Consider the following 18,123-nt stretch of genomic DNA (forward strand, 5'->3'; position numbering starts at 1 on the left):
ACCAGGGAGCCCAGCAGATCAGGGACAGGGTTATCCAAGGGTGTTGTAGAAAAGGCCCTTGAACCAGGGAGCCTAGCATTCGTGCTTCAGTTTGTACCCACAGAGATGAGGAGCAGTTCCAGGCTCTTACCCACCATTGCAAAGCCATCCCTATAATCACAGCTAGTCTAGAGGCTGAAAACCTTCTAGAACAAGGAAAAATAAATTTCATGGTCCCTACAGCAAGTGATCTGAGAGATGTGATATGTAATATAGACTTAGTGGCAGTATATTCCTCTTGAAAAAATTAACTGTTGACTTCCCACAGGGCAGGGTTTCCTGCCCTCTCTTAAGGAGGGAGGGGGAGGGATGAGGGTGAGTGAGGAAGCGGGAGGGGAATGGGAGGAGGGGAGGAAGTGTAAATTTTTTTAATGAAAAAAAAATTAACTTGTCATCCATTCAGTCAGTAATACTGCACTGGGTTGCCATAGTTTAAATAGACGGTCATACAATTTGGAAGGAATCTATAGATGTCATCAATTAAAAAATATATAGTTTTCTATTCCATCTGGAAATCTCTTTATTTAAAAATATTATTTTAGAAATCGATATAAGTTCAAAGTCCTGCCTGAATCCAGATATTAAAAACAAAGGGAAACATACAACTTCTTCTGTAAGAACTGAGTGTGGTGATCCATGCCAATAATCACAGCATTAGGGAACTTGAGGCAGGGGCATTTGGGTTTGAGGTCAGTTTGGCCTATATAGAAAAACTTTATCTCAGTAAAATAAAACAAAAGAAGAGAGAAGGGGAAGAAGGAGGGAAGGAGGCGGGAAGAAGGAGGGAAAAGAAGATGGAAGTGGAAGAAAGGCAGACTGGGAGGGGAGGAGAGAAGAAAATGAGGGGAAGAGGGTAGGTGGGAGAGAAAAATAAATGAAAGCAAAGGAAGAAATGAGATTGAATAATAGGTGTTATTTTATGTGTAATAGGATATAAAAAATTACCAATGTGCTATTAAATTTTAGATAAAATAAATTTAATTTCTATAATTCTCGATGCTAATTGTAAAATAAATACACATCTTTTGAATTTACTTAATAAAGACACATAAATGTTAATACCTATTGTTGTTAAAAAGGCTTACAGCCTTTTAGTTTTCTTTTTTGCAAAAATATTTTTTATTTTATTTTTTAAAAAATGCACAACTTTTTTCATTTTACATACCAATCCAAGTTTCCAGTCTCTCCCCTCCTCCCATTCCCTTCACCTTCTCCTAACCCCAGCCCCCATCCACTCCTCAGAGAGGGTAAGGCGCATTGCTTTGAGGAAGGTCCAAGGCCCTCCCTACTATATCTAGGCTGAGCAAGGTATCCATCCAAAGAGAATAGGTTCCCAAAAAGCCAGAACAAGCAGTAGGTATGAATCCTGGTGCCTGTACCAGTGGCCCCGCAGTCTGCCTCAGCCACACAACTGTCACCCACATTCAAAGGCAATAGTTTGGCCCTATGCTGCTTCCTTCCCTGTCCGGCTGGAGTTGGTGAGCTCCCATTAGCTCAGGTAAACTGTTTCAGTGGGTGTCCCCTCCACTGTCTTGACCTCTTTGTTCATATTCTCATTCCTTCCACTCTTGAACTGGACTTTGGGAGCTCAGCTTAGTGATTCGCCATGGGTCTCTATCTCTGTTTTCATCAGTTGCTGGATGAAGTTTCTAAGGCGACATTTAAGTTAGTCAACAATCTGACTACAGGGCAACGCCAGTTCAGGCCCCCTCTCCTGTATTGTTTGGGTCTTAGCTGGGGTCATCCTGTGGACTCCTGGGAATGTCTCTAGTGTCAGGTTTCTTTCCAGCCCCACAATGGCTCCCTCAATCAAATATCTCTTTCCTTGTTTTCCATCTCTGTCCTTCCTCAATGTCGACTACCGCATTTGCTCAAGCTCCCCTCCCCTACTCACCTCCTCTTCCCCTTCTTCCCTCCCTTCTCCCTCCATCCCCAAGCTTTGAATTTTGTCAGGAGATATTGTCTATTTCCCCTTCCTAGAGGGGAATCTATATATGCTATTCTTAGGGTTCACCTTGTTGCTTAGCTTCTCTAGGGTTGTGGACTATAGGCTTGTGATCCTTTGCTTTACAGCTAGTATCCACTTATGAGTGAGTATATACCATGTTATCTTTCTGGATCTGTGTTAACTCTCTCAGGATAGTTTTTTTCTAGTTCCATCCATTTGCATGCAAATTTCAAGATGTCATTGTTTTTTATCGCTGAGTAGTACTCCATTGTGAAAATGTACCACATTTTCTTTATCCATTCTTTGGTTGAGGGACATCTAAGTTGTTTCCAGGTTCTGGCTATTGCAAATAATGCTGCTATGAACATAGTTGAACAAATGTCCTTGTAGTATGATTGAGCATCCTTTGAGTATATGCCTATGAGTGGTATTGCTGAGGTAGGTTGATTCCCAATTTTCTGAGAAACCACCATACTGATTTCCAGCATCATTGTACAAGTTTGAACTCCCCACATCAATGGAGGAGTGTTCCCTTACTCCACATCCTCTTCAGCATAAGCTGTCATTGGTATTTTTGATCTTAGCCATTTTGACTGCTGTAAGATGGTATCTCAGAGTCATTTTGATTTGTATTTCCCTGATGGTTAAGGATGTTGAAGAGTTCCTTAAGTTTATTTTAGCCATTTGCAATTCTTCTGTTGAGAATTTTATGTTTAGCTCTGTACCCCATTTTTCAATTGAATTATTATGTATTTTGAAGTCTAATTTCTTGAGTTCTTTATGTATTTTGGAGATCAGTCCTCCGTCTGATGTGGGATTGGTGGAGATATTTTCCCATTCATTAGGCTGCCTTTTTGTTTTATTGACTGTGTCCTTTGCTTTACAGAAGCTTCTCGGTTTTAAAAGGTTCCATTTATTTATTTTTGCTCTCAGTGTCTGTGCTACTGGTGTTATATTTAGGAAGTGGTCTCCTGTTCCCATGCATTGAAGGCTACTTCTCACTTTCTCTTCTATCAGGTTCAGTGTGGTCAAATTTATATTGGGGTCTTTAATCCATTTGGACCTGAGTTTGTTCACGGGATAGGTATGGATCTATTTGCATTCTTCTATATACTGACATCCAGTTATGCCAGCACCATTTGTTAAAGATGCTTTCTTTTTTCAATTATATAATTATAGCTTCTTTATCAAAAACCAGGTGTTCATAGGTGTGTGGATTAATATCCAGCCATTGATTTGAGTCCATCTGTCAATCTGTCTGTTTTTACACCAATACCAAGATGTTTTCATTACTGTAGCTCCATAATAGAGCTTGATGTCAGGGATGGTGATGCCTCTGGAAGTTACTTTTTTATACAGAATTGTTCTTGCTATCCTGGGTTTTTTTGGTTTTTCATATGAAGTTGAGTATTGTTCTTTTAAGGTCTGTGAAGAATTGTGTTGGGATTTTAATGGGCATTGCTTTGAATTTATAGATTGCTTGTGGTAGGATTGCCATTGTTGTTATGTTGATCCAGGGGTAGATTTCTGTCTGACTGACCTGTCCGTTGTGGTGATTGGAGTGTTGAAATCTCCTACTATTAGTGTGTGGGGTTTGATGTATGATTTAAACTTTAGTAATTTTTTTCATATCTGGGTTCTCTTGTATTTGGGGCATAGATGTTCAGGACTGAGACTTCATCTTGATGATGGTTCCTGTGATGAGTATAAAGTGTCCTTTTCTATCTCTTCTGACTGATTTTGGTTCAAAGTCATCTCTGTGTGGTTGTGATAGAAATTTTGCATACTAATAAAGGACACATGTTTTAAGACTTTGGCAGTACTGGAAGGCAATGGAAGCTGATGGGATCCACAACAGAACATTATGTCATGGGGTTTGACATTGGAGGGGTCATTAGGGATCCCAGCTCATTATTTCTCTTGACCTCCAAGCTGCCATGAGGTGAACAGGCCTCCAGCAGGCCGTCCTGCCATGAGGAATCAACTCAAAGCAACACAACCAAGTGAGCAGAACCAGAACTCTGTATCCACATGCCAAAGTAGGACTTTCTTTTTCTTTAGTTGCATGTCAGGTAACTTGTTACAGTGATGAAAACCTGACTAGAATTAAACAATCACGCACGCATACACACACACACACACATGCCTGCACACACACATGCAGGCACACACACAAAATGGAATTTGGGGTGTGTGTTATTCTTCTAATTAGCCTGAAATCTAGGGGAAAGGATTCATTCACAAGTGGCCTGAAACACCAGACTGACTATTCAAAAGCAAGGCTATTACACTGAGCAGTGATAATGTATTGAGCATCCATAGACATGGGGGAATATAAACCATGCACTGGGCTCAGATTTTGTCTTCTGGTCAGGAGAAATCGATGTGAAAACAATATAAATGCAATACATGTGATCCCACTCATGCAGCCACTCTGGACGTTAAAATGAATGAAAAGTTATAACTGAGACCCAGAAATATCATTCAAAATAAAGTAATGGTGGCAATTTTAGGTAAAGAAGTTTAATTCATCAGATATATAAAAGTGGAAAGGACATGTGTCAACGTTTGCAAAGACATGAATCGTGGGAGTTCCAAAAGAAACAGTAAAGTGGTTACAGACAGACAAAGATCCAGCAGAGCCTAACATGGTGGCTGTGTTGTGAGGAGCTAGGGTTAAGTTTATAGGGTATGAAGAGATCCCTCACTATTTCCACCAAGAAATCCTGAGTGAGGGCAGAAGAGATATCCTGATAAAATTCAGAAATCTCTCTCTCTCTCTCTCTCTCTCTCTCTCTCTGTGTGTGTGTGTGTGTGTGTGTGTGTGTGTTTGTGTGTGTGTCTGTCTGTCTGTCTCTCTCCCTTCCCCTCTCCCTTTTCCTGCCTACCTCTTTATTCCTACTTTCTCTCTCTCCTCCCTCTCTCCTCTCTCTTTCTCTCTCTTCTCTCTCTCTTTTCCCATTTCTTTTTTTATTCTTCCTCCTCCTTCTCTCCCTCATCATTCTCTCCTCTACCTTATTATTTTTCTAGTACCTTTATATTTTAATTGCATGTGTAGAAACAGAAGATACATTCAGACCTATCCAAAGACATAGAGAAAAACTAATTTACTCTCTATATAATTGACCTTTATGTCATGCAAATTGACAAGGGTTAATGCAGCATTTACTGTAACAATTTTCCACCTAGAAGTACCAAATTTGGAATGCTTATTCTTTATCTACAAGTCTGGATTTGTGGATTAAAAATATTTCTAGTAGATGAAACTATATATAGCCAAACATCATTATCTGCAATTTAGGAAATTATGTGTGGCTTTAGACACATGACTAGTGGTTTCCTGTTCTTATAATTTCATATTCACTTGGAGCTCAAAATTTTCACCTCTGTCAAAGTAATATACGTTAATTATGTGCTTAGTCACTGCAATGGGTAGTCTCCTCCCTCCATTACTAGATCACAGTCATCGTCTTTTGCCACCACTGTGAATAACCACCCTCACCTCCCATCACATGCATCTATTTTTGTGTCATTCCAGGGCACGAATTGTCCCAATTTTGGTGTCTATTTCTCATTTGTTCACAGCTTTTATAGAAATAAATCTCCTTATAATATTTTCTTACATAGTTACTTAGGATAACTTTCTCACCTCTCTCTCCTCATGTCCCTACTGTCTATCCCCCATGGGCCTCTATCCTGTTTTCTATTGCTATTGTTACTAATCAATGTGGCAGGTGCTAAGTACTTCCATGAACCAACTCAGTTTTTCCTGGATTCTCTAGCTCTCCTGACCTCACCTTTTGACTATTTTTCTCATCCCTGGTTCTCCCTCCTTGGAGTATTGGACTGAACCCAGCAAGAACCACTGGTCTACTTCAAACTATGTCTTTCTTGTTTCTACGGGAAAGCATGGTACAGAAATTGTATGGGAAATTTCCCTATGATAAATTAATCAACATTAATTCCTTTGTTCTTATTAGTCAAAGATTAACAAAGTAATGAGATTGTTGTTCAATTTTACCCAAAGATATTTCTGCAAGATTGTGGTGACTAAGTTCTCACCATGCTTTTGGAGACAAAGCTTAGGAACCTTTGTTATTAAAGGGAAATCAGTTTTGAGTAGTGTGCTTTGAAGCATTTAATTGATCATGATTGTACTAGACAAAGAACTTTTCTTTGAACAATGTACAGAAGAATTCATATTCTGAATTTTCAAAGGACTGCATTAACACATTAATTTTAATTGAAAGAGACAAAAGTTAAAACTACAATGCTGAGCATTACTTTGAATCAATATATAAAAGACAGAAATGTTAGTTTATATGAGAAAGAAAAAACATTGGGAAGTTTGTTTTGCTTCTGCATCCCACAGCAATGCTTGCATCTGTGTGTCAGACAGGAAACACACAACATAATTTCGATTGATACAACAGGTCAAGTCAGGAGATCTCAACTCGATACCAATACCTACAAAGACAAAGCATGACATTTATAACTGTAAAGAGTCATTGAAAATTAAATGAAATTATTTTTGTAAAAGTAAGACTATAAGTAGTCTTATACTTCATACTATCCCTACACGCACCAGCCCATGGAGGGGTATTAATCATGAGGAAGATTGATAATTTAAGTCTAACTCTGTTTCATTTTGGAAAATTACTCTATTTCTTTTTTTCAATCCTGTGGTTTCTACTGACATTAAGATATCACAGTGCACTAATTTTATAGTATTATATAAAATGATCTGCCAGCCATTTACCCCTTAGCAGTCAGCAGGCAAATTTCCTTACAATGAACAGCACAGATAATCTCCAAACTGATGCTTTTTTGTGTATGTCCAACTAAAAACCTATAGTCTAAGCTTAGTCAGTTAAAGGCCACCTGTTCCAGATATGGTCTGAACATGAAACGTCTCCCACAAACATATGGGTCCAAGGCCTGTTCTCCACTTAGTGACACTTCTTTAGAGGTAGAACCTGACTGGATGAAATCAGTTACTGGGATTCTGTCTTCCTTGGAGCTAAAGCTCTTTCGTGGTTCTGTCCTTTCTTTCCCTTCCTGCCTACCATTTGGTAATATGCTATCATGCACCAAATTTCTAGGTCTTCAGCAGTGGAACCAGCTGAGCATGAACCAAATAAATCCTCGCTACCTTGGTGTGTGCATGTGTGCGTGTTTCCAGAAATTTGTGACTGTGATAGAACACTAATGGGCACATAACTTACTAGATGGTAAAACTCTTATCTTATTTTCTTATATTTTCTGATGTTCTGTATTCAAGTAACAGAGAGCCCATTCTACACAAGTTGATCAAGTTCTACCCTTAACTCAAGATCAGTTAAGATTAACCAACAAGGCTTTGAAGCAACCAATTTGCCCAGAAGCTGACTGAGAAAGTGTTTATAAAATAGTTTATCTTAATTATATGGTTAACAATTAAGGAAGAGCTAGAGTCAGGGCAGTAGGCTAGGATATTGGGGCACTTATGTCTCTTCGTCTCTAAGATGAAGACTGTTACTTGAGGACATAATTCCACAATATTTTATTTGTTACCTGTGTTTTCTTTGTTATCTGTATTTTCTTTGTACATAACAATATTTTATTTGTTATCTGTATTTTCTTTGTAAATTGTAAGCCTCTTTATGTACACAGTTTTAAAAGCACAGGCGTATGAATAACCACTACAGTCATGCTTTAACCCCAGATTCAAGTGATTCTTTTATTTTATACTTATTCTATAATCAGAGAAACCAAACATCAAAATACATAGAAGTTTTTGCACTGAGAAAAGATAAACATCAAGGTATACATATGCTAATTTTCATGATCTGATAATGGCACCTTGTATGCACACGTTAAAGTATCACATTGTGCACCTTAGATAATTAAGTACAACTATAACCCATCACACTCTGTTGCTGAAGACACCACATATCTAAGTTATAGAACAGAGAGAAATCAGTGAGGTACTGATCTGAGAGCTTCATTCCTCCTGCCTTGCTTTCATTTATCTACAAAATTCTAGGCGTAATCTTACTTATCTGGAAACTCTATGAACTATAACAATGAGTATCTTGGCAAAATATGACTTCTGCTGAAATAAAGGCTCAAATGTTATGGGAGTAAGTGACCATTTTCTGATCAGATTTAAGGTCCTCTCAACTAGATAGAGCTCATGCCTGGCAACATTACTGGGGCCTAGAACCCATGGCTAGATTTGCCATAGGCCCTAGGGATGAACCTACTGTTATTCTGCTAAGTGGGCATAGTGTTAAAATGAGTTCTGATGCTCATTGCTATACCTGTAGATTAGTGCATCCATCAACTCACATCAGAGAAGTTTCTGTTTGGAGTAGATGGCAATTAATACAGAGACCCATAACTGGTCAGTATTCAGAGAATAAGAGATCATGGAGTAATAAGTCCATATGGGCAATTTGGAGAGCAGCCTTCCCCACAAGATTCAGGGATCATCACAGAGGAGAGAGTGGAAGCATTGCATGAGTCAGAGGTGATGACTGATAACTACAAGGAAATGGGGTTTAGTCAGACACAACAGGGCACATGTGAACTCACAATGGTGTAGCATAATGCACAAGAAACAGAGCACAGCAATAGGGAGAGCCAACTATTTATGAATGCTTTTGGTTTCCTTTATCATCCAGTACTCCTGGGGACCACTGTTCATTTGAGATGATAGTTTAATATCTTTGGGGAGTCAATGGTGGTACCTCCCATTTTTTTACAAGCTGTTTCTTCTTGTCAGTTTCCCCAGGGAAATACACATCGTACATATAATCTCACAGTTCAGTAGAAACTTATTACAAAGGCCATAGGTCCCTTGATAGCCTGTTCTATGGCTGCTAGCAAAGACCTAGGAAGTTACTGATTCCACACAGCCCTAAGAAGATAGATAAGGATGTTCACTGTGTTGTCTTTGTATTTTGTTTATTGCCTACACACAAATATTAAAACAGCTTACAGATAATTAAGGTGATAGTATACTCTACCCTACCCTTGGGGATCCATATATTATCAAGCAGTTTGTAGCTATATATTGTAAGTATTTCTCTTAAATATAGTTGAAATTCACGAAATCAGAGATTTAACAAAGAAAAATGGCATGAGAAAGATAAATTAAAAACACATTACAAGATATTTATTAAGGTAAAGCAAATATTGTGCTCAATTTGACTGAAAACCTTAATAAGGTAAGTAACATTGCTACTCTTTGATTTTAGTTATCCTATAAATTAAGTAATTTATAATTTTAAATGAATAGAGCTTTAAAACACTTATGCCTGTGGAACCATCTGCCTGTCTAATTCTGTCTTCTACCTTGTCCTCAAATTAACATCCACCACTCCATACTATGTGGAAAGGAGCAAATCTACATTCATGATTCCCTGAAGGATCTGTAGCTACTGAGAGAAAATTCCCTGGAATGACTTTCCACCAGTCTACCAAGTTGACTCAGCCTAGCATCAACGAAAATGCTAAACTCATCTTTCTGGGATCTGTTTGTTCTCTTTACTGTGCTCAATCCCATGATGCTTTCAGATGGATAGGCTTTCAGGCTTATCAGTTGAACACTCTCCTTTATATAAAATTCACCACCATCTACTGGACCTATAACTGCAGTTTATAAATTTGTATATTTATCTAAATTCTCTTTTTTCATAACATCCTCTTACTGTTTACAGCCTCCATTAGTCACATTAAGTCTCTATTATTGCCTTAAATGATAACTTTTTGAAAATTAAATAAATGAGGGTGCACCTCTTTTCTGCACCCATTTCCTAAGCCCTGCTGCAGTGCCAGTTTCGGGTGGCAAGAGCACCTGCTTTCCTCCAGATCACTAACATACTCTGAACTGACCTCGAATGTTTTAATACACACTAAACTCGGCAGCTCATGCAGTTCAGCTCTGTTATCAACATGTACATGGGGAAGCCATGGTCTCTTTGCTTTTATGGTTCTCATAAAGCATTCAGACTTCCCATGGCTTAGGAGATATAACCCTTCCCTTAAACTTTCACAATATTCTGTCTTTGTTAATTTTCTTTTAATAACCTGTTTTCTTTGTCTGTTCTTCTATTCTGTGGGATTAAATGATCAATTTCTAGAGATCTAAGTCACACAGGCAGAACCATGCCAAATGCACGAGCATATTTATATTTACTTAGGTTTCCCTTGCACACTTTAAACACAGCATATTCGAATCTAATGCACTTCTTTTTCTGTGTTCTAGGACCTGAATCTCCCACACTGAAGCATTCCTATTTTCTACAGTCTCAGAAATGACTATATGTGCACACAATTTTGTGGAACTTAAAAGTCTGTGAATTGTGAATATGTGTGTGTGTGTGTGTGTGTATGCAAAATTATGTGAACCTATTTGCTTGGTTTAAAGAGGAAATATTTCTTTTGCTAAATGCCTCTAATCATATTGTTAGATTAATAAATTTTAGTTTTCTAGATAACAGAATTTATTTCCTAGAGTGATTATTTTTAATCAGAAAATCGTCTAAACACTTTTTATGACACTATAGTTTGTTCCTTCTTTGGATGTGAGTATTGTAAAGTCAAATGCTACAAATGCAGGACAACACGGAATTCTTGAGCAACTTCACAATGAAATTACCAACTTTCTTGTTGACTGGCTTTCCTGGCCTAGAGTCTGCTCATGCCTGGATCTCCATCCCCTTCTGCTGCCTTTATGCCACCGCCCTCTCTGGGAACAGCATGATCCTCTTTATCATTGTGACCCAGCAGAGTCTGCATGAACCTATGTACTACTTCCTCTCCATGCTCTCAGCCACTGACCTGGGTTTGACTATTTCTACAATGTCAACCACCTTGAGAATCCTGTGGTTTCATGCAAATGAAATCAGTCTAGACTGGTGCATTGTTCAGATGTTTTTTCTTCACGGGTTCACATTTATAGAATCTGGGGTGCTGGTGGCTATGGCTTTTGACCGTTACATAGCAATCTGTAATCCTCTTAGATACACTACAATTCTTACTAATTCTAAAATCATTCAGATGGGTTTCCTAGTGATTATGCGTGCTATAATATTAATAGTTCCCCTACTTTTGCTCCTTAAGCCCGTTTCTTTCTGTAGAGTGATTACCCTCTCCCATTCCTACTGTTATCATCCAGATGTGATTAAGTTAGCGTGTTCAGACACTCGGGCCAACAGCATTTGTGGATTAGTTGATCTCCTTCTAACCACGGGAGTAGATACTCCATGCATTGTCTTGTCTTATATACTGATCATCCGTTCTGTCCTCACTATTGCCTCCTCTGGAGAACGGTACAAGGTCTTCAGCACCTGCGTGTCCCACATTGGAGCAGTTGCTATTCTCTACATCCCTATGTTTAGCCTGTCCCTGGTGCATCGCTATGGTCAGTCAGCCCCCAAAGTAGTCCATTCGATGATGGCCAATGTTTACCTTATTTTACCCCCTGTGCTCAACCCCATCATCTATAGTTTAAAAACAAAACAAATCCGAAAGGCTATCCTTTGTTTGCTCCTTACAAAATAAACAGAGATTACTCTTAACTTCTGAAAAACCTGCTGTGGTTTTCTTGCTGCAAAAGCAATTGTGGTTGGAGAATCCCCATTAGATGTGGCAGTTTCCAAAGTTTTAATTTGTTTAGCAATGTTTAATGAATATTAAATGCTTTATGGTTAAAATACAAGGATGTTATGCTATCCCAGGAGCTTTATAGTCTAACTATGGAAATGCAAATAATGATGAAGAAATAAATCTATTCTTCAAAATAGCTGACATTTCCTGACAGTTTTGTTTTTGGTTTTCTACTAATGACTCACAAGACATATTCTACCTATCCTTCAAAGCAGTGAAACAAAATATATAACATTATTTACAATGCAAGTAAAATTCACACTATTGGTTATTGAAGGTCTGGAGACATTTAGACCATAATCTAACATGGAACAAAGATGATATTCTAGTCTGTGATTTTCATATCCTAGACACATGCTCTGCATCCCACACTCTTCCAAATATACCCAGGGGAGATGCTACATGATCAGAAATAAAATATGGATCACCATAAATGCAAGCCTCATTTCTAAATGTTCCATAGCTTTTTCAAAACTAGAATTCAAAGACAACCTATAATATAAATGATAAAAACAAGTAGTGCAGACAAGTTATTATCAAGTGTCAGTCAAAAGAGAAGTTTTGGGAATTAAGGATATTTGTTTCTTTATTTGATAAATGGAATGGAACTAGGGATGTAGAAGGGTTCGTCAAGTAAAATTCAAAGAATCTTAGAGCAGAGTTTGTTGTCTTGTGTCTGCATACTTGTTCATCTATGATTTAATACAATCCATCTTAACTTCATCACAGAAAAACTCAAAGCAAAATCAACATCCTCGTATTACTTTTGATAAAATTTCATGTTCTATGACTATCATAAATGACTCACATGGTTTCTTTAACCATCAACAAACTAAAATAAAGGTTGATTGATGATTCTCAAATGATAAATAATTTATAAAGAACCAGACAAAATATTTGCTTCCTAAAAGGGACTTCGGAAACTAGACTTGTTTGGCCTTAGAAAATAGTGAAAAGTTTAAACTCTCTGTTGCACAGAGGAAATTGGAGATGTAAACAACATGGCAATCTATATGATGGATGTCAGGTACATCTCACACACACTGGGATTCCAGCATGATGAACCAGGTTACATTAGTTCGCAAACCCACTTTGTATACTTCTTTTCAAAATATGTGCTATTCAAATGACTTTCCCCCTTAGAACACTTGGTTCATCTGCACACTGTGTTTGCCGTTGCATTGTGTAATACAAATTAAAGGATTAATAAACATACATACTTCTGTTCTATAAAGTTTTGAATATGTGTGTGAAATGTGAACATGCACAAAAAAATTGAAATGATGTGTTTAATGGTATTACGGCTGATAACGCAAAAGCACTATTTTACCCAGTTTCCCTTGCAATCTGAAGTTGAAGAATTTCTAAGGACACATCAAGAAGATACTTTGGAAACAATTCTGTGAAAGTATGTGTGTTATGTATACAATATTCACATGAATTTTAAAATTGCTCAGGGTCTTAGCTGGGGTCATCCTTGTGGATTCCTGGGAATTTCTCTAGTGTCAGATTAGTTGCTAGCACCATGATGGCTCCCTCTCTGTCTCTGTCCTTTCCCCATCTCGATAACTATGTTTCTTCAAGTTCTCCTCCCACTCCCCTTCTGCTCTCCTTCTCCCCTTCTGCCCTCTGCCCTCCCTTCTCTTCCCACCCTGATGCTCCCAATTTTTTTCAGGAGATCTTGTCTATTTCCCCTTCCCAGGGAGATCTGTATAGGGTTCACCTTGTTACTTTGCTTTTTTAGGGTATATATATATATATATATATATATATATATATATATATATATATAGAGAGAGAGAGAGAGAGAGACTATAGGTTCCTTATCCTTTGCTTCACAGTTAGTATCCACTTATGAATGTGTACATATGCTTATCTTTCTGGGTCTAGGTTACCTCACTTGGGATGTTTTTCTCTAGTCCCATCCATGTGCATGCAACTTTCAAGATGTCACGGTTTTTTTTATCTCTAAGTAGTAGTCTATTGTGTAAATGTATCACATTTCCTTTATCCATCTTTTGAGGGGCATCCAGGTTATTCGAAATAAAAACACACTATAAAAAAATCTATAATGCACAGTCATGGCAAATCTTAACAAACAAATCATTGTTTAGTTAAAGGTTTGATCAAACAGAAACTTGAGCATTCCCAGTGTCCTGAGGATAAATCAATGTGATTGAGACAGGGAGTGGAGAGTGGTCTGCACATTTTCTAATATATATGTTACAAGAAAAAGAAGTCATGTATCCAAGAAGAACTGGAGGTAGAGGGGTGCAGGAAGCTAGAGGGAGGAGATGGAGAACCAGACAAGAGTCACAAGAAAGTCCAAGAGAAAAAAAATCATTATATATAAAAATAGCATTGAACTGAGTGTCAGATGTCCCCATATCATACAGTCCCGAACTGAGTGTCAGATGTCCACATATCATGCAGAAAGACTGGCGAAACATCACAGACAAATACATGCAAAAATAAAGGCAAGACATTTATGAACCTCTGAACTGAAGAAAGTACAAAGGAGTAGTAAAACTACCAAATTTCTGTGAAAATTGTCATTTAATTTTGTTTGTTTTATTGTTTTATTTTTGTTAAGATTTGCTCCATTGGATTTAAAATGCCAGAGTTGTAATTTTGTGTGTTACATTATTAGACACAAAATCAAATGTTCATAAAAATAAATAAATTTTAAAATCATAGTTCTTATCTGAAACAGGCCTTGAGATAAATAAAACACATTCTTCTTAAGTCAGTGGAGTCTGGGTGTTTTATTTATTCTTCGATTTTGTGCACTGTTCTAAAATTGTAGCCACAGGAAAAGAACAAAGCTTTCCTCTTACAAAACTCACAGGAGAAACAAGGCAAGTTAAAGATGTAAGAGGAAAATCTGGTAAATGTTTCAGGGAAAAAATTAGCTGCTATATTAGGATATCCACATATAAAATGAAAAAATACATTTCGTCTAAAGGATGATTAACCCAAAATGGATAAAAAATATAAAATCTATAATGTTGAAACAGATACAAAGATACATAAACAGTTCTGAAGAAAGATCCCAGTGGTATAGGAAAAAAACTGATATTTAAAGAAACTTTATTAATCAAAATACAATGTTAATTTTGTATCAGTCAACCAGGCCACAGTGCACAGGAATTCACAAAGACCTTCTCCAAATATTCATAGTAACTTTGTTAAAAACAAGTAAAATGAGAAACAATACAAATTGTTCATCAGCTGGCTGACAGGAAAACCCATATGGATTACTGATACAACAATCAACATGAATGAGTTGCAATTGACTTCTATAACCACTGGACCCATTTATATGTCACTTCTGGGTGTCAACTGGCAAGTTTGTAAGAAAGACTCAATTACAAAGGTTTAGTACAAAAGGCAATAGTTCCCTCCAACACATTTGGTCCTGAGATCATAACGTATGTTCATCACCACACTCCTTTATTATATTTTTATGGATTTTTTTTACTTTGAGACACTTCCCATGATGTAGGTTTCTGTTCATTAGACTAATCCAGTTCTTCACTCTTGAAAAATATAAGAGCTTGGTTATGTTTTTCTCATAGACTATAGCTTGTACAATTATCCCTTTCTCCTCTTGTTTGTTTATTTCAAAATTTCACATATGAATACTGTATTTATTACATTTCCTCTAAAAACTCCTCTTTGTCACCCTTACTCCTTAAATTTATGGCCACTTATTGTGTGTGTGTGTGTGTGTGTGTGTGTGTGTGTGTGTGTGTGTGTAGCCTGTTGAGTTCATTTGGTTTGGTGTGTTTGTGTATGGCAACTTTTGTTTAAGTGTAACTGTTACTATTAAAAATAATATATTTAATATATAAAATGTAATAAGTTTTTACATATATATGTAAAACTTATATATACATTCATGAAGTTATCAAAATAAAAAAGGATAATGACCACTTCTGAACATTCTCTTGTGTTCTATTAAGTTTTTGTTTGTGTTGTTATTGTTGTTCGCCTTGGTTTGTTGAAGGAATTTGTACTATAAGATATATTAACTTAATAAATTATTTATATGTTTAATACATTGCTATTAGCCACAGGAACAATGCTGTATCTCAGGCATACAGAATTTGTTCATCTGGTGTAATTGGAAATTTACACACACTGAGCAAAATTCCCCATTTCTCCAAAATGTCTTTTTTACTCAATTTTCATTTATAACCAGTAAATGTCCCACATCCAGATATAAAGCTTTCTAACCCTGACTATGTAGCAACAGTCTTAGTTCTTCATGAAACGAGTCAATGTTCACAATAGATTAGTGCAGGCACAGTTTGGTAGAAATAGAATCCTAAACTGTTGTGTAGTTCTAAACAGTGACTCAAGGTCATTACATGTCTTCAAATCAAAGCCACCTATCAGGGCAGGCCTGTGTCTTCCAGGAATGGGCTTTATTTAGTTTCCAAATCACCACCATTTTCTAGAAGCAGTTCATGGAAAAGAGGTCATTATACCATAATATGAGGATCTGGGGACCATTAGTATTCATAATTTGAAATGTGAAGGAAGCAATTAGCAGCTGTCAAGTGCATCAAATTAAAAAGAACATAAATAAGATGAAACAAAGAATGGCCAAACAACTAAACCTCCAGACAAAGAAAGCAGAAAATGTATGGATTCCTTGAGAGTGATTCAGTGATATGCCGTTTTTCGGTCTTCATGTGCCTCCCTCCAAATGTCCAATGCTCAGGAAACTGTATATGAAGACAAAGGCTATACAACAAATAACCTCCACACAGATTTTCTTTATCTCTGAAAGTTTTTGAAGTGTGTTCAGAAAAGGGGAAATTTTTTGCCAAAAAAATACCCAATACCGCTTATACTACTCATAGGAGTAACAAAACAATTTCATAAAAGAATATACATATTTTGTCATGTTATGCCTTTCTGACTGGCCATCACAGGCAGAACCAGATACTTTAAAGCAACAGTTAAAAAATAATCAAGATAAAAAATTTATGTTGGTAGGCTAAGAAATAATAAAATCCTTTATACATAATTTATATTATTCATAAAATTCTCATGCTTGTTATATTAAAGAATTGCTTATTCTGACAATTATTGTTTTAGGAATCTCATTTAATATTAAAACTTTGCTAACGGGAGATGATGCAAATTATTAGATTTTTAAGAAAGATAACATTTCTTAATCTGTGACAATTTAGGAGAATTAAAATATGCAAAACTAATCACAAAAAAAAATCTCTATAGTAACCTAACTCTATTTTGCACTCATTGTCCTATGACTTGGTAGAACTCCATTTTTCAAAATTAATTTGACAAATTATGTCATTATTGTTCATTGTTTATTCATGAAATATTTCTCAAAACTTGCTCCATATGAATGTTAAATTGTTCACTTCTGGCCACACATTCCTAGATAAACCACACGGAATTCTTCAAATTCAGAAAGTGAATCCGTGTCAATATAGCTTTCCTTACATGTTCCATGCTATCCCTGCTTTCAGAGTAAAGAGTACAGGACAATTAATACACTTTAATTTCAGAAAAGTGGTAGAGCAATTCTCAGACTCCTGTCTCTATGTTTAAACTTCATTTTGAAGAAAATAACATTTCTTATTCACTTTTTTTGAGATGCCATCCTGTTTGACCAGCTAAGCCGAATTTATTAATGTCATCTTTGACTTGTCTGTGCAGTACCATTCAAACAGATTCCATCTAACAAAAATAGAATTAGTTTGGTTCCACTATTCATATATTTTACCACTTTGGCTTCATTTTTCCATCTCTGTAGACACTCTTGTTGTAGACACATTTTATTAGGAGCCCCTAACTTCATCAATTTCTCATTGAATTTTTTGAATTTTCATCCATGTAAGTATGCAATTGATATTATGTTGAAATCCCATGTTGGGGTAAAAATTCCGAAGATTTCTTTTGCTCTCAGAATCACGAATCCACCTTCAAAGAAGATAATGCCATAAGACTATATATTGACCTTAGGTTTTTTGGAAGTTACCTGTACCATCATTTTATTCCACTGATGTAGGGACCCCAAAATGTGAGCCTATTCCACCTTTGTTGAAGGAGCTGTGGGCTGCGTTCCTGCCACCCGGCTCCCGATCGCCTGGCTTGCTTATGGCCCAAAATAATTACACACAAACTGTATTCATATAAACACTGCTTGGCCCATTTCTATTAATGTGTGTAGCTATTAATAAGTCTATTAATAAGTCATGAGGTGGTGACTTATCTTGCTTAACCCATATTTAGTAATCTGTGTAGCACCAGTCTTACCGGGAAAGATTCAGCATGTCTGACCTGGCGGCTTGCTTCATCACGTCTGCCTTGGAGAGGGGAGGCATGGCGTCTGAGCTCACTTCCTCTTCCTCCCAGCATTCTGTTCTGTTTACTCCACTCATCTATGTTCTAACCTATCAGGCCAAGCAGTTTCTTTATTAATTAACCAATGACCTTCCTCC

General features: G+C 36.9%; 1 protein-coding gene across 1 annotated transcript; it reads left to right on the forward strand.

Annotated features, from left to right (window-relative positions):
• The first annotated feature begins 10,576 nt into the window (after positions 1-10,576).
• Positions 10,577-11,536, forward strand: LOC130880365 (olfactory receptor 51F1). Its single transcript, XM_057779357.1, has one exon. The coding sequence runs from the start codon at positions 10,577-10,579 to the stop codon at positions 11,534-11,536; it is 960 nt and encodes a 319-aa protein (XP_057635340.1).
• The last annotated feature ends 6,587 nt before the right edge of the window (positions 11,537-18,123 follow it).

This window comes from Chionomys nivalis, chromosome 8, assembly GCF_950005125.1.
Source record: "Chionomys nivalis chromosome 8, mChiNiv1.1, whole genome shotgun sequence".
Taxonomy (NCBI): Eukaryota; Metazoa; Chordata; class Mammalia; order Rodentia; family Cricetidae; genus Chionomys; species Chionomys nivalis.